We start from the raw sequence: 18,101 nt of genomic DNA on the forward strand, positions 1-18,101 counted from the left end.
CTTCATAAAAGCCACATAATCTTTGTGATATTGATCATCTTTCTTAAGCCGTTTTTTCAAACATCTGAGTCTATGTTCTGCACACACTTTGTTGTTTGGCAGGCTTGGTCTCTCTTCCTTGAAAGGCAATGGCATTTCGTAATGTCCATTTGGCTTTTGCTTAATTCCTTCTTTCAGCTTCCTCAAGAACTTAATATCTTCTTGCGATATTAGAACTTCTTCACTGAACTTCTCAGTAAAATCTGACTCAAAGACCTTGAGTATATCTGCTGGAGTGATCATTTCCTTGACTTGAGTTCTATAAACAAAATGAACCTCAGACTTGAGCTCAGTAAAGGGCTTGGTAGCTGGCTGAACTTCCTTTATGATGATACGGTGGCTCACACCGATTTCATCCTCATGATCATAATCAACTTCAGTGCTACTGTAGCCGATAATGCTCCAACCCAACACAGACCTTTGTGCATATGGCTGGTTTTCATTGCCCGTGATGACATCTCTGGGAAGTAAGGCTTGTGGACAGTTATAGCCGATTAACAATCCTACTTCACAGTCGAGCTCCGGAGACATTTCATCTGCCAAATGTTCTAAGTGAGGCCAGGACTTTGCGGTTGTGCTTGTGGGTATATGGGATCTGTTTGCTGGTATGTAATCTCTGGTATAGGTTGTTGGGAGTTTGATTTTAGTGTCAGAGCTGATGCCTCTTACTTGTAGTCCTTGCACCTTTTGGCTATTCACCACTTTTGTTTTTGATGTTATCGTGGACACTTTAAGTTTTACTGGCTCTTTCTTGACACCCAATGTATCAGTTGCATCCTTCAGGATGAAGGTAGTGTCGCTCTGACTATCAAGTAAAGCATACACTAAAACTTCCTTGTCTGGTTCCATTGTTGTGGAGACATAGACTGGAACAATAGATGAAGTGTGAGTGCTGCTCTTCTCTTGAACAACTCGGTTAGAGGTAGCTTGCTGTATTTCAATTGATTCAGACTGTTGATTCCGGTCTCCATTGTTTTCATTTGGCCTTTCTTGTTTTGATTTTACTCCTTGTTCTTGGTCTTTCTTCCCACGATCTTGATGTAGGCATGTAGGGTGGCGTTTTCCACACAAGTCACACACACTCCTGGATGTGCAAGCTCTGGAGTTATGGCCGATCCTAAGGCAGCCAAAACACAATTTCTCCAGTTGGACAAACTTAACTCTTTCTTCAACTGGTTTTTCCCTAATCTTGAGACATTTATGGAGAGTATGGCCTTTTTTCTTGCAAAACAAGCATGTGATGTTTGTCTTTTCAATTGTGTTAGTAGTGAAAGTCTTTGCACTAAAGTTTTGATTCCGTTGATACTTAGACTGTTCTCGTTCTGTTGGCTTTGATCTTTCTTGGTCAGTTGACTTCACTGCATATAATGATGTGATGGGGTTACATGCAATTCGAGCCTCCATGTTGAGAAATCTCACAAAGTATCTGAAGTCAGGGAACATTTTGTGTCCATCTTGATAAATTGTGGCTTCTCTGTTCCAGCGTGAGCTCAACCAATCCGGGAGCTTGCCAGTAATCCTTTGGTTTTCCACACAGTCGTTGAGTGTTTGTAGACCTTGAACATATGGCATAGCTGTTCCCTTTCGTTGTCACTCCGAGTTACGTCGGATGACGACGAATGGGGTTTCGCTTAGAAAGCCTATCAACTTCGAGTATATAAAACGAGCCAATGGCAAAGAAATGCCATGGGTCTGCGGAATTTGCATAGCGTAACTCCGCCCCACCCTAGGGGTATATAAGGAAGTACGCTGCAACATGCAGATATGTTTTCGCTTCGGAGTCAAGTTGATTCACTTCACTCCACAGCCAATTCTGAGTTATCTCTATTCTCTTCGAGACGAGCCTCTCTCCAGGTGTTGGTGTGACAGCGAGTTCCAGCGAGTGCACATTCCCTGCTTATCTGTGCAGTGATTTGCCAGAGTTTGTGTGTTCATCTCCCTGGTCGCTTCAACACTTGTGGAGAAAATCTCCTTTCTAAAAGTCTTTTTAAAGATGCCTCGCCCGTGCACTTCTGGTTGCGGTCTTCTAGTTTCTGACTCTGATGGGCACAATCGCTGTCTTGTGTGTCTGGGTATTGAGCACGCTAAGGCAGCGTTTGTGGATGAGTCATGTTCCCACTGCGGGAACATTCCCATCGCACGGTTGCGATCGAGACTCAATGATCTTCGTGTGAGAGTCCCCTCATCCGCACCCCGATCTAGCAGCTCCGAGAGGGCTGGTACTTCGGCTGGCGGCCAGGGTGATCTGAGGGTTACGGTGTGGAACAAAGCGCCGACTATTCCACGCTCCACACCGTCCTCTAGCGCCGTGCAACCCGCGAGTCGTCCGAATGAGCCCGCGGTACAGTCCTCTGACTTGCCGCGGGTCTCATTCGGCGCTCCAGAGGAGGATTCTATGTCGATTGCTGCATCACAAGGTGGGCAGGAGTCCTCGGGAGAGGAAGATTCGGCTGTGCTGCCACCTTCGGGTGTCCCAGCATTGCCCGAGTCTGATCCCGAGCTGACGGCCATGCTTTCCCGGGCAGCCGTGGCCATTGGGCTCGAGTGGTCCCCGCCACCCGGTCCAGTGCGCTCGCGGCTGGACGATTGGTTTTTGGGTGCGGCCGCTGATCCTCGTCAGCGCCCCACCCCAATTCCTTTCTTCCCGGATGTGCATGAGGAGGTCTCGAGGTCCTGGAAGGCACCCCTGTCTTCCCGTGATCGCTCGACGGCCTCCTCCGCCTTTCCTCCTCTCGATCAGGGGGCTGTCAAAGGGTACACTGGGGTTCCCCAGGTTGAACGCTCTGTGGCCATGCAGTTATGTCCCCAGAGTGCTTCTTCCCGCGGTGACCCAAAGCACCCCTCCAAAGCCTGTAGGTTCTCCTCCACCCTTGTGGCGAAGGCCTATAGAGCTGCGGGGCAGGCAGCCTCCTCACTGCATGCCATGGCAACACTCCAGGTCTACCAGGCCCAGATGTTGCGTGACATGCACGAGGGGAGGACTGACCCAGGGCTCTTTGATGAGCTGCGTGCCGCCACCGACCTCGCTCTCCGGGCGACGAAGGTGACCGCACGCTCCCTGGGTCAGGTGATGTCCACCTGTGTGGTCCAGGAGAGACATCTGTGGCTCAACCTGGCTGATATGCGGGAGGCCGAGCGAACCCGGTTCCTCGACACCCCCATATCCCAGGCTGGCCTCTTCGGCGGGTCAGTCGAGGACTTTGCCCAGCAGTTCTCGGCTGCCCAGAAGCAGACTGAGGCTCTCAAACATGTCCTGTCCCGACGGCCCGCTGCTGCCCCCCAGCCGTCGGCACAGGCGCCTCAGCCCGCTCGCCGCCGTGGACGCCCTCCCGCGGTTCCCCTCCCTCCCGGACGGCCCCAGCAGCAGCCTCCATCTGGGCCGCCTCGTGGAGGAAACCGTAGGAAGGCGTCACAGCCCCCTCCAGCCCCGCTAAACGCCAGGCCAAGCGGCGCTCCTGAGACGGGCTGCTCAGAGTTGGCGCTCAGTTCTGTACAGGAGACGGTAGCAGGGCCGCTCCTTCCCCCGGTGGAGGGCCGGGGGAGAATCCTTGGTTTTCCCACCCCCGCTGCTCGTCCCTCAACGGGCAGCACCCTAATGTGGTTAAAGACAGAACTGACATACCCATCTCTGAGCACACAGAGTTCTCGGATGGCAGTGCGCGACGCTCACGGGCCTCGCCACTCTCATCCCCCTCTGTCGCCAGACCCCTGCCAGAGCATGCCCCCGTGGGACGCTGGTCCTCCCCTGGCATCCTCTGGCAGGACGCGGCTAATGACCGTGCCCCCGCACCGGGCCGCTTTGCCACCCACGCCTGGGCCGGTCATTCCGCCTCGCTGCACCACCGAGGGTACGTCTGTGGTCCGCATGACCCCGCTGGTACAGTTTTTGGGAGCCTGGTTAGAGCTTCCCAGACTGTCCCGCCGGGTCGCGAGGACCATCAGGCTCGGCTACGCGATTCAGTTCGCGCGATCTCCTCCCCGTTTCAGGGGAGTCCGCTTCACAATGGTCGGTGGCAATGCCCCTGTCATGAGAGCGGAGGTCGCCACCCTACTGGCGAAGGGTGCGATCGAGATTGTCCCTCCAGCCGAAATGAGGTCCAGCTTCTACAGCCCTTACTTCATTGTACCGAAGAAAACCGGTGGGTTACGGCCAATCCTGGACCTGCGCGTCTTGAACCGCTCCCTTCACAGGATGCCGTTCAAGATGCTCACGGCCAAACGCATTTTCGAATGTGTGCGGCCGCAGGATTGGTTTGCAGCGATCGACCTGAAGGACGCCTACTTCCATGTCTCCATTTTTCCTCGACACAGACCGTTCTTACGGTTGGCTTTCGAGGGGCAGGCATACCAGTACGCGGTTCTCCCTTTCGGGCTAGCCCTGTCTCCTCGCGTCTTCACGAAGGTCGTCGAGGCAGCCCTTGTTCCCCTTCGGGAACACGGGGTTCGCATCCTGAACTATCTCGACGACTGGCTGATCCTAGCTCACTCTCGAGATCAGGTTTGCGAACACAGGGACCTAGTGCTCCGGCACCTAGCTCGTCTGGGCCTTCGGGTCAACTGGGAGAAGAGCAAACTCTGCCCCGTGCAGAGGATCTCTTTTCTCGGTATGGATATAGACTCGGTCGCCATGTGCGCGCAGCTTACGAGCGAGCGCGCGCAGTCACTGCTGACTTGCCTTCGTCAATTCGAGGGCAAGAGTGCGGTCCCACTGAAACTTTTTCAGAGGCTCCTGGGGCATATGGCATCCGCAGCCGCAGTTACGCCGCTCGGATTGCTTCATATGAGACCGCTTCAGCTTTGGCTTCGCGATCGAGTCCCGAGGTGGGCATGGCAACACGGCACGCTCCGAGTCCCAGTGACTCCGGCCTGCCGTCAGACCTTCACCCCGTGGTCGAACCTCAGTTTTCTACGGGCCGGAGTGCCCTTAGAACGAGCTTCCAGGCATGTTGTTGTATCAACGGATGCCTCCACCACGGGCTGGGGCGCCATGTGCAATGGACATGCTGCCGCGGGCTCCTGGACAGGTCCCCAACGCCTTTGGCATGTCAATTGCCTCGAGTTGCTGGCTGTACGCCTTGCCCTGCACCGCTTCCGGGCGTTGCTCAGGGGTCAACACGTACTAGTCCGTTCAGACAATACCGCCACAGTAGCGTACATCAACCGTCAAGGTGGTCTACGCTCCCGCCGTATGTCGCAACTCGCCCGCCACCTCCTCATATGGAGTCAGAAGCATCTGAGGTCGCTTCGAGCCATTTATATTCCGGGAGAGCTGAACCGGGCGGCCGACGAGCTGTCTCGGTTTCGGCCTCTCGCTGGAGAATGGAGACTCCATCCCCAGTCGGTCCAGCTGATTTGGGATCAGTTCGGGGACGCTCAGATAGATCTGTTTGCCTCCCACGACTCGTCCCATTGCGACCTGTTTTATTCCCTGACCGAGGGCACGCTCGGCACGGATGCACTGGCGCACAGCTGGCCGCGGGGCCCACGCAAGTATGCGTTTCCCCCAGTGAGCCTTCTTGCGCAGACTTTGCGCAAGATCAGGGAGGACGAGGAGCAGGTAATATTGGTTGCCCCGTATTGGCCCAACTGCACCTGGTTCCCAGAACTAGTACTCCTCGCGACAGCACCTCCCTGGCCTATTCCTCTGAGGAAGGACCTGCTTTCTCAGGGACGGGGCACCCTGTGGCACCCTCATCCCGATCTTTGGAACCTCCACGTGTGGCTCCTGGACGGGACGAGGTAGGTTTGAGTACCCTACCACCAGCGGTGGTGGCTACCATCACTTCCGCTAGAGCATCGTCCACGAGACATGTCTATGCGTTGAAGTGGAACCTCTTCGTCAACTGGTGTTCTTCTAAACATCAAGAACCCACGAAATGCCCGATCAGTGTCGTGCTTTCCTTCCTGCAAGAAGGGTTGGAGCGAAGGCTGTCTCCCTCCACCCTGAAAGTGTATGTTGCCGCCATTGCCGCACATCACGACGCAGTCGAAGGTAAGTCCGTTGGAAAGCACGACCTGATCATCAGGTTCCAGAGAGGAGCGAGGAGACTGAATCCTCCTCGCCCTCCTCTCGTTCCCTCTTGGGACCTCTCAGTGGTTTTAACTGCCCTGCAGAGTGCTCCCTTTGAGCCTCTGCAATCAGTGGAGCTTAAGTTCCTGTCTATGAAGACAGCGCTCCTGGTTGCATTGGCCTCTATCAAGAGGGTAGGGGACCTGCAGGCATTCTCGGTTGACGAAGCGTGCCTGGAATTCGGGCCGGCTAATTCTCACGTGATCCTTAGACCCCGGCCTGGATATGTGCCCAAGGTTCCCACCACACCCTTTCGAGACCAGGTGGTGAACCTGCAAGCGCTGCCCTTGGAGGAGGCAGACCCAGCCTTGGCACTGCTCTGTCCAGTACGCGCCCTCCATGCTTACGTAGACAGAACGCAGTGTTTCAGGACCTCTGACCAGCTCTTTGTCTGTCATGGTGGGAAGCTGAAGGGAAAGGCTCTCTCCAAGCAAAGGTTGTCTCACTGGATTGTGGACGCCATCGCTTTGGCTTACCAGCAGCAAGGTCGACCATGCCCCCTTGGTGTGACGGCCCACTCCACCCGGAGTGTGGCATCCTCTTGGGCTCTAGCGCATGGCGCCTCGCTAACAGACATCTGCAGAGCTGCAGGCTGGGCGACACCTAACACATTCGCGAGATTCTATAATCTCCGAGTGGAGCCAGTTTCTTCTCATGTACTCGCTTCAACTAGCCGGTAATAGATTCTGCTCAGGTGTCTTTGCTTGCTCGCCACTCCTCTCCACGGATGGGATACGTGCGATTTTTCCTCAGGTGAGCCTCATAAGCCCTGAGTCTCCTCCAGCACTGACGATGTCATCGCCAGAGTTGCCACCGGCAGCTTTCGCGCTTGGCTAGGTGCCTCCATGTGCATGGTTCCCCCTCTGGGCGACCCCCACATGTGTATTTCCACTGTAAGCCTCTCTGAGCAGGTGTCTTTCCCTTGGCAAGCCACCTTGCCACCCCTGGGGTTGAAATATTCCACCTGCGGCTGGATACCCTAGTGTTTCTCCATATGCAGCCCTCCGGGGTCATGTGTGTATTCCAAGTCCCCCCCTCGGGTTGGGCATGATTGCATATTTCCACTGAGATATGCTTCCCAGTGTACCTTGGTTTAATCCTGTGTTAAGTAGGAGTCCTTCGTCCGTGCCAGTCTCACGACAGGGAGCTCACACTTACGCAGGGCACTGGTAGACAGTCGGGAGGTGGCGTGATTACACTGGGAACCCCATTCGTCGCCATCCGACGTAACTCGGAGTGACAACGAAAGGGAACGTCTCGGTTACGTATGTAACCCTCGTTCCCTGAGTAGGGAACGGAGACGTTACGTCTCCCTGCCACTTCCGCTGTACCGCTGGAACGCCTGAGTTCAGTCTCGGCTCCTCAGCGAAGACATATCTGCATGTTGCAGCGTACTTCCTTATATACCCCTAGGGTGGGGCGGAGTTACGCTATGCAAATTCCGCAGACCCATGGCATTTCTTTGCCATTGGCTCGTTTTATATACTCGAAGTTGATAGGCTTTCTAAGCGAAACCCCATTCGTCGTCATCCGACGTAACGGCTCCGTTCCCTACTCAGGGAACGAGGGTTACATACGTAACCGAGACGATTCCACACTGCTCAGGAAATCAACAAACTCACGAAGATTTTCGCTGTCCTTGGGGGCAATTTTATGCCATGTATGTATCTTGTCACGGTATGACTTGGCAACTATAAATGGATTACCAAATCGGTCTTCAAGTATGTCCCAGGCAGCACGATATGCTGTTTCTGTTCCTACAAGGAAATGGCCTTCTATAGCTCTCTTGGCTGAGCCACCAACGTACTTACGTAAAAAGAAGAGCTTTTCTTGAGCTAGTAGGTTCTTGCGATCAATCAGAGTAAAGAAGGAAAGCTTCCAATCATTGTACTTGAGAGGATCTCCTTTGAAAACGTCAGGTTCTGGGATTGGAACTCGATTAGCTGTGATTGCTTCAGCAAGAGTTCTCACAAGGTCATTGGAAGATTCATGTGAGGTTAAAATGGCTTGAGTGGCAGGAGCTTTAGTGGTTGGGGCTTGTTGCATGAGTGGAAGTGCAGTTGGAGTGATAACTTGACTTACAGGGACTTGAGAAAATGTGGCTGGCTGTGGAACAGAACATGAGGTGTACATGGAGGGATATGGAAGAGGGTTTTTAGTAGCTGTAACCTCATGTGGGTGATGGACTTGATTGGGCTTGGCTTGTTGCGCAGAAAGAGCTTGAGAGACTGGTGCTTGATAGGAGGGAAAAAATGGATCCATTAAAGGGTTAAGTGCAAGTGGTGGATCGACAGATTCTGAATAAACCTGCAGTCTTGCTTGAGCTGCAACATGCCCTTTAAGTTCTTCTAGCCGTTCTACTTCTCTTCTTTTCCCTTCCAACTTCATTTTTCTATCAGCACTTTCTGCTATGAACTGAGCTCTTTTTTTAGCACTCTCTGCTTCAATTTCCCTTTCTTTAGCTTCTCTTTCAGCCTTCAAGATTTGATCTTCCACCTCAAGTCTTTGAATTTCTTCCTTCTGCTGATGTTGCGCATTTGTTATCTTTATCACCTCTTGCGTAGCCGCAACTTCAGCTGCCGCTTGTTTTGCATTAAGGGACAGGATGGAAGAATGTCTGGATACTTTAGAAGAAGCCTTTGACTTAGCGGTTTGAGCTGAGGAAACACTAGACACTGTGCTGTCAAACACTGACTTAGCATCAGGCCAAGATATGATTTCTGAATCATCACCACTGCGGAAATGTTGTACATTTGTATTTGCAATCCTAGTGAATGCCTGGCATGTGTCATTCATTCTCCGAATGTCAGGTTCAGGACTTGAAATGGCTCTTATTTTGAGGTAAGTATTGTCCATGTCAACTTGGATGGTATTGATTGCATTTACAATCTCATCAATCAGATCATCAGCATCATTATTCTTAATGGACCGTTTTAAGCCATTGATGTGATACTTCCATCTTCTGTACATCCTTACAAAACTCACATTTAGATCCTTCAATTTGTCATCTAACAGAGCTTTTCCTTTTTCAGTGAGCTTTTGTGTGCGTCCAGATTTCCTAATTCCAGGAGGCAATTGTGTATCATTCGCACCAACCTGAGATTGTGTGTCCTGCGCTGTGTCTTCAACTTGCTCATCAGAGTCAGCTTGCTGTGATAGGGTAGTCTGCTCTGCGTCACTATCTTCTTGAAGGTCTCCAAGAGTGACCTCTTCAGTTGGAAAAGTGCTTTCCTTTGAGTGTGACATATTAAATGTACAGAGTCTTAAATGTGTTGAAATTTGAATAAAATATATTCTGTTCTCTAATGTGTGCAAATATGAAATAACATGAAATGTTGAAAATGAAATGAAATGGAAATATAAATCTCTTTGATAACCTTAGCTTAACCTTTGCATATTGCACATCAAACACTACAGTATCATAATAACACACTTCAACGAATGAGCAATAAAAAGGCAATTAAAGTGAGAAAAAATAAATAATTTGTCACAGTCTAAATATGAAAAACTCACTTGTAAGACCAATACTTAGATATAAACTTAAAACATCTTAAATTCAACAGGAAGAATGGTTAATTTTCTTGTCTACTTAGTTTCTTTGATTCTTACTAGATAATCAACTGCAGGAAGAAATAATGTCCACTGTTGCTTTAAGGAAAAAACACAAATGAAACGTCCGTGTGCTATAATTGTCACGATCCACACAGGGAAACAGAGAGATCCAATTTGCAGTGAGTAATATTTATTTGAGGGTAATCCAAATCAATGGTCAAGTCCAGGCATAGGTCAAATTCCAAATAGAGCAATCCAAAACACAAGACAAGAACAGGCAAGAACAGGACACTGAAGTGGCGTGATAAATGCAAGGACTCCGTGACACATACTAAAACAGACAGGGTATAAATACACAGGGAAATAACAATGCTAATGGGGAACAGGCTGAGTGCAATGATCAGTGATAAGGGGCAGCTGAGTGCAATGAAAAGACAAGGATCATGGGGGATGTAGTTCAAGAGTGTGATGGACACCGTGGGGAAGGAGGACATCTAGTGGTGACCCAAGGAACATAAACCAGACACTGTGACATAACCCCCCCTCTACGGAGCGGCTACCAGACGCTCCAAGACCCACAAACACAAACAAAACCAGAGTCAAGGAGGGAGGTGGAACGGTGGAGGATCAGGGGGTGGGATGGGGGGCCAGGTCCATGGAGGGGAACAGGAACAGGGGGTGATGGCTTAGCCGGCGGCCAGGACGAAGCAGACAGCTCATCGGGCGGCCCAGGCGAAGCAGACGACCACTCGGGCTGCCACGGCGGTGAAGACCCCTCGGGCTGCCACGGCGGTGAAGACCCCTCGGGCGGCCACGGCGGTGAAGACCCCTCGGGCGGCCAGGGCGGAGATATCCCTCGGGCGGCCAGGGCGGAGACTTTCCCTCGGGCGGCCAGGGCGGAGACGACCCCTCGGGCGACCAGTGTAGAGACTTTCCCTTGGGCGGCCACGGCGGTGAAGACCCCTCGGGCCGCCACGGCGGTGAAGACCCCTCGGGCGGCCACGGCGGTGAAGACCCCTCGGGCGGCCACGGCGGTGAAGACCCCTCGGGCGGCCAGGGCGGAGACTGTCCCTCGGGCGGCCAGGGCGGAGACTCTCCCTCGGGCGGCCAGGGCGGAGACTGTCCCTCGGGCGGCCAGGGCGGAGACTGTCCCTCGGGCGGCCAGGGCGGAGACTGTCCCTCGGGCGGCCAGGGCGGAGACTGCCCCTCGGGCGGCCAGGGCGGAGACTGCCCCTCGGGCGGCCAGGGCGGAGACTCTCCCTCGGGCGGCCAGGGCGGAGACTCTCCCTCGGGCGGCCAGGGCGGAGACTTTCCCTCGGGCGGCCAGGGCACCGGAACAGACACCACCGGCTCAGGAACATACACCACCGGCTCAGGCACTGGAACTGGCACCACCGACTCAGGCACTGGAACTGGCACCACCGACTCAGGCACTGGAACTGGCACCACCGGAAGTGGCACTGGAACTGGCACTGGAACTGGCACCACCGGCTCAGGCACTGGAACTGGCACCACCGGAACTGGCACCACCGGAACTGGCACCACCGGAACTGGCACCACCGGAACTGGCACCACCGGAACTGGCACCACCGGAACTGGCACTGGAACCGGCACCAACGGCTCAGGCACTGGAACTGGCACCAACGGCTCAGGCACTGGAACTGGCACCACCGGAACTGGCACCACCGGAACTGGCACCACCGGCTCAGGAACAGACAACACCAGCTCAGGAACAGACACCACCGGCTCAGGAACAGACACCACCGGCTCAGGCTCAGGAACAGACACCACCGGCTCAGGCTCAGACACCACCGGCTCAGGCACCACCGGCTCAGGCTCAGGAACAGACACCACCGGCTCAGGCTCAGGAACAGACACCACCGGCTCAGGCTCAGGAACAGACACCACCGGCTCAGACACCACCGGCTCAGGAACTGGAACAGACACCACCGGCTCAGGCTCAAACACCACCGGCTCAGGCACCACCGGCTCAGGCACCACCGGCTCAGGCACCACCGGCTCAGGCTCAGACACCACCGGCTTAGGTTCAGGAACAGACACCACTGGCTCAGGTACTGGAACAGACACCACCGGCTCAGGAACAGACACAGGCTCGACGGCGGCCATCTTGTCAGGGGACACAGGCTCGGCAGACGTGACGTGAACATTCTCGGCGGCGGCCATCTTGTCCGAAGACACAGGCTCGGCAGACGTGACGTGAACAGTCTCTGTAGCGGCCATTTTGTCCGAAGACACAGGCTCGGCAGATGTGACGTGAATAGTCTCTGGCTGGGCAGACATGACGTGAACACTCTTGGCATTCTCCAGGATCTTATATAGTCTTTCAAAGTACTCCAACAGAGTTTCAGCTGCCTTGTCTATCTCAGACTGCACGGGGATTTCCGAGACTGGGACCACCAGAACTGGGACCACCGGACTCGGGATCACTTGAACTGGGACCACCGGAACTGGGACCACCGGAACAGGGACCACCGGAACAGTCACGGAGGAGGTCTTCCTTCTCCTCTTCTGTTTCTGATGGCAATGTGCTGGTTCTGAGCTGGGCGCAATCAGTGGCAGATGGGGCTCTGGGCTGGATCTCACCAACCCAGAGTCGAAGAGGGGCCATGGTGGAGAGTGGTCTTGGGACTCCTCTCGACCACCTCCTCTACTGCGGCCTCCACGGGTCCCGCGAAATATGACCAACCGGGTTCCCTCAAACATATCTCTCCTCTCCCGCTCGGTGGCTGGGGAGGAGAAGTTGGTGTACATACCGCTGGATCCTGTATATGACGGAGTCCTTCTGTCACGATCCACACAGGGAAACAGAGAGATCCAATTTGCAGTGAGTAATATTTATTTGAGGGTAATCCAAATCAATGGTCAAGTCCAGGCATAGGTCAAATTCCAAATAGAGCAATCCAAAACACAAGACAAGAACAGGCAAGAACAGGACACTGAAGTGGCGTGATAAATGCAAGGACTCCGTGACACATACTAAAACAGACAGGGTATAAATACACAGGGAAATAACAATGCTAATGGGGAACAGGCTGAGTGCAATGATCAGTGATAAGGGGCAGCTGAGTGCAATGAAAAGACAAGGATCATGGGGGATGTAGTTCAAGAGTGTGATGGACACCGTGGGGAAGGAGGACATCTAGTGGTGACCCAAGGAACATAAACCAGACACTGTGACAATAATGGCAGTACTTGCGCTACTTTCAAGACACTCTTTTCGACGTGCTTGCTTGTTTAGCCTTGTCCACTCGCCCCTTTGGATTCACACGAACAATTCACAAGGTGGCTTCTCCTTTACCGCACGTGGCCTGCTCGTCCATCTTCGTCCGCTCGGAGTCTTCACCGATGCAGAAGTGTTCTACTATGCCGCCCATTGATCGAATGCGAGACTCCAGTTCCGTTAACAGATGTTTATTAACACCGTAGAACTAAAAGTTCAGGTAAACAAAATAGACAACATTAAATATTGCAATCGTTACATAAATAACAAAGAATACAGAGTAATACTGACCACTTTAGCCTGCTTATCAACCAACGGCAGAGTACTTTTCCAGAAGAAATCTTCAGTCAAAAAATGTATTCTTCAGCTTATACACAGTTGTAGTAAACACCACAAATCATGGATTATAAAGAATAAAAAAATGAAACTAGACAGGTGTCACTGCTACATGTGCGCTTGGTCTCTGCGCTTTGCTTACGGAGCTTACCGAAGCAAACAGCCGCTACTTCCGGTTTTCGGCATGTCAAAATAAAAGTATGTGCGCATTTCAAAATAAATTCAAAAAGCAGCTGCATTTACACTTTGTATCAGTAGAATGCCGGTAGTATTTTCGAATGACTGTGCTTCCCTCTCTCATGTCCCCCTGAGACGAGAGATTTCTGTATTGTGTGTCTGAAAAAAAAAAAAAAAATCCGTCATTTTGCGTCATCTGAGGCTTTTTTGGCCAGAGGCGAGAGACTACAGCCAGTAGGAGGAGCTCGTTCTGCATGTTTTCAACCCGCCCATAGGGGGTGCGATCTCACGATAAAACAGTGTCTTTTCAGTTTCGAGTCGACTAGTAGCCTAGTTGTATCATTTCTTCCGATACTGCCCTCTGTAACTGGTAGGCGTGGCTTGGGAGTGGCCTCGTAGAGCAGCGAAGCAAGTGCATTCTGGGAGTTGTTGTCTTTCATCCACATGAGACAAAAATAAATTTTCTGGCTTTTCTCAGTCTAGAAGGCACCAACTTTTTAAATAATTTCACATTTCTACTACATACATGACCCAATTTAAATAAACATTCATCTTTCCAGCAGTGAAATATCCCTTTAAGTATCCAAAATGTTCGATTTTTTACTTTTCATTGTTTTAGTTTTAGTTAACAATCAAACCCTGCATCTGACACTGTCATATCAGGCCATCTAACACAATCTCATGGCAATTTTATGATTTGGTGAATTGGTGGCAAATTGGTGGCTAATTCGTATGAATTTGTAAATTTTTGTATGATCTGCTTACTTAAGGGCTGCTTAATAATAACATCAGAAAGAGGATAAAAATGGTCAAGAAACTTGACTTAAGTGTACTTAAAAAATTAAATGCAAAGGTTTAGAAAGGCGTCCTATTTAGAGTGGATAACAAGGACACACTTGCTAAAGAGTACAATGTATATTTTTTCAACAACAGAACTATGATTAACATACTGTACTGGTCAGATGGCTCATTTAGCATGTGACAAAGTCATGCCTGTTACAAACATAAAACAAACACAACAGAACCACTCCATGTAAAGGCTATTCACATGAGCACGTTTAAACTAAAGTAGCTAGTTATACTTTCATTTATTTTAAAAGCTACTCCACATAGGAAGAACAGACATGCCAACTAGTTGCTGACCTGATGCAGACACATAGCTGAAACGGAATGATATCGTCTTGGTCTGGACTTGAGGTTTAGGCCCTACGTGATGTAACGTAAAAATAAGCGGGTCAGTCTGAAATCTGCCCCAATGGCTCTGAATGAGAACGCGCTGCAGTTCCATTTGTCACCACAGATTTACATAGAGACAGAGCGCAACGCGTCATAATCTAAAGACCACGCCCACCGGCGGGGAAAACAATCCAACCGTCTCCATTGACTTCGCATTGCGAGAGGCTGCCTCCTTGTCATTTATGACTTATAACAAAAGACAGAAAAATGCCTAAAAGCTGCTGTGTGACAAGGTGTACAGCAAACAAGCTAAACAAACCAGAAATAAGTTTTTATAATCTGTCGACCCCAAAAAAACAAGCGTTTAAGGACACAAAAGTGGGTACAGGCTGGAACGAATGGGTCAATTGGGATCCTGACACTCAGTATGCACTAAAAAATGCAGTAAACATTTTGTCACTGGTAAGTCAAATATCCAAATGTCAGTTTTATATATTATAGTTTTGTAAGCTAAGCTATACTGTCGCAGATTACGTTCCCTGCTCCAGTGGACGTAGTTCTCAGAGTAATATGACACCTTGCGCTCTGTTTCAATTGCCTTTATCCACTTTTGTGTCCTTAAATGCTTGTTTTTTTGGGGTCGACAGATTATAAAAACGTATTTCTGGGTTTTTTAGCTTGTTTGCTGTACACCTTGTCACATAGCAGCTTTTCAACATTGTTTTGTTTTTTGATACGCTCTGTCTCTATTGGTAAATTGTGGGGCGCTGTTACAGAGCTGGGGAGTTTAGTATCATGATACATGCCTACCGAATCCATGCGCTAAATATAAATGTTCAATGTTCACACTTTAGATTATTCTCAATTTTAAGTAACTATTAACTATGACTTTTAACTCGAAAAACTCCTAATTACTGGTTATTAATATTTAGTAAGGTAGTTGTTAAAGGAACACGCCGACTTTTTGGGACTTTAGCTTATTCACCGTATCCCCCAGAGTTAGATAAGTCCATACATACCTTTTTCTTCTCCGTGCGTGAAGTAACTCTGTCTGACGCACCGCACCGCTAGTCTAGCTTAGCACAAAGACTGGAGGTAAACAGCTCCAGCTAGCATTCTGCTCCCAATAAGTGACAGAATAACTCCAACATTTTCCTATTTACATGTTGTGATTTGTATAGTCATGTAAAAATAACATGGTCACATGAGACCCAGACATCTTCTAACCGTATACATACTGGGAACTATATTCTCAGAAGGCGAAGCACTGCTACTTCTGTGGAGTGATTTACTCCAACTCTGAGCGAACTCTCTGCTCCTCACCACGGGGCTTCTCAGGTGCTGCGAGCAAATCACTCCGCCCAAGTAGCAGTGCTTCGCCTTCTGAGAATATAGTTCCCAGTATGTATACGGTTAGAAGATGTCTGTCTCATGTGACCATGTTATTTGTACATGCTGTGACTATACAAATCGCAACATGTAAATATGAAAATTATATTAAAATTAAATATTTTGTCACTTATTGGGAGATCGGGCTTTGGTCGGACTCGGGCTCATTTAGCTTTTCTCCTTTCATCTTGCCCATAATATACGTGCAGAGCGCAGGCTACTGTATGAAATATTGTAATATTGATAATATTCTAAATATGCAACGCAATTTGCGATTACGCGAGTAACGCGACGCGCGTGCAATGCATTAGGTGACAGTTGACCAGAGCATCGGGGAGAAGTTGGAGCGTGGGGAGTTACTAAAAGTTCCCAATACTTCAGGAAAAGCTGCATTTTGAAAGAGTTTTGATTTGATTACGACAACAAACAATGAGCCTGAAGCCTTCAACAGTGGATGCTATTCTTTTTCTTCACAACACTCGCGAATAAACAGTGAATGAGCCTATACTCAGTTCAACGGATTTTTTTTTTCTTTATTATATCTTTTATTATTATTTAATGTAGCCAGTTGGCGAAGAGTTCTTTGAAACGTTGTTCTTCAGTAAAGTTTCTTGACATAAAAAAAAAGGTAGGGCGTAAATCTTTATTTACTGCTGGATCACATTTGGCTATATAATATTCTCTACTGCATGCTTATGCTTCTCTGTAGGCCTAATGGACAGTCTGTATTAATATTTGTGGGCATAATTGTCAGTGGTGGTAGTTATGTTTGAGGCCTATAATAAAATGTTACCTAGTAGCGTGTGTGTATGTATGTGCGTCTAGCAGAGACAGGCGCCTCAGAGAAAGCTCAAAGTGATATTGATGTTGGTCTCGGGTCAGGTTCGGGCTGAAAAATTGCAGACGGTTTCGGGCTGGGGCCGGATTAGGGCTGAACACCACGGGCCAGGTCTCGGTTAGGGCTGGATGTTTTGCCCCGTGCAGAGCTCTAGGCAGTATGCTAGCTGGAGCCGTTTACCTCCAGTCTTTGTGCTAAGCTAGGCTAGCGGTGGGTGCGTCAGACAGAGTTACAGCACGCACAGAGATGAAAAAGGTATGTATGGACTTATCTAACTCTGGGGGATACGGTGAATAAGCTAAAGTCCCAAAAAGTCGGCGTGTTCCTTTAAGTTTATGTATTGGGTAGGATGTAGCCTATATAGTCATGGAGAATAAGACACTAATATGTGCTTTATAGGTATCAATAAGCCCCCAATATCCTAAAAATATTTATGCTAATAAGCAGCTAGTTATTAGAAATAATTGGACCCTAAACTAAAGTGTTACCATTTTAATTTATCCTGCTCACTTTACGACTTAAAATAGTCGAGAAAATCCGAAAAATAATTGTTGCAGAATGCTGAATCCATTTACAATTTATTACTAATTCAGTGTATATAGAGGTCTATGTTTGGATGAATATTTTATAGTTCACATCATAAAAATTCATACGAAATCACCACCTCAATAGTTGCATTTTCCCGTGAGATTGAGTTTGGGAAATCAAAATGAAATCTACAACCTTCTTTTTGCATCAAAATCCTTGGATAATTTTCCTCTCCTAAACTGTAACATCACCGCTCCGCAGGCCCCGGCGGCCCCTAAATCATCCCACACCTCAATAAAACGTTTCATCATGTTGAAGCACATCAGCGACACACCCCTGTTATCCAGGCTAGTGAGAGAGCCTGCAGTGACTGCCATCTCTGCATATTAATTTACGTTAGGTCTGTTTTTGCTTGGCAGGTGCGGGTCTCTACGAAACAAGCGGGCCGATGCATCACCTTCCTAGTCTCCGAGGAGAGAAAGATCTATATTAGGGTGTCAGTGCTAACAGCTAATCATTAGCAGAGCCTTTCCTGGCCTGTAATTAAAGTGCCGGGCTTCATTTGACCGAAGGTTAAAGGCATAGCTGTAGAGTTTAAAGAGCCACATACAAAAAGCCCAGGAGATGGACAGACTCTTGACATTTTTTTGGGGGGGGAACAGTAAATCCAGTGTTGCTAGCATATTTGTCACTTTTAGAACTGTTGAATTATATTCTATGCAGAAACAGTCAAAACATTAAGCAACAGCGCTGAT

At 49.7% G+C, this 18,101-nt stretch overlaps 1 protein-coding gene across 1 annotated transcript in view; it reads left to right on the forward strand.

The window, feature by feature from the left end:
- Positions 1-4,377: 4,377 nt before the first annotated feature.
- LOC309494143 (uncharacterized protein) overlaps positions 4,378-18,101 on the forward strand; it is a 130,105-nt gene continuing 116,381 nt past the window's right edge. The window contains exon 1 of the mRNA XM_082163374.1: positions 4,378-6,470. Within this exon, the coding sequence (XP_082019500.1) occupies positions 4,867-6,470 (1,604 nt within the window). The 5' untranslated portion in view covers positions 4,378-4,866. The remainder of the gene's footprint in view (positions 6,471-18,101) is intronic.

The sequence above is a fragment of the Leuciscus leuciscus genome (assembly GCF_965113295.1).
Source record: "Leuciscus leuciscus genome assembly, chromosome: 3".
Lineage (NCBI taxonomy): Eukaryota > Metazoa > Chordata > Actinopteri > Cypriniformes > Leuciscidae > Leuciscus > Leuciscus leuciscus.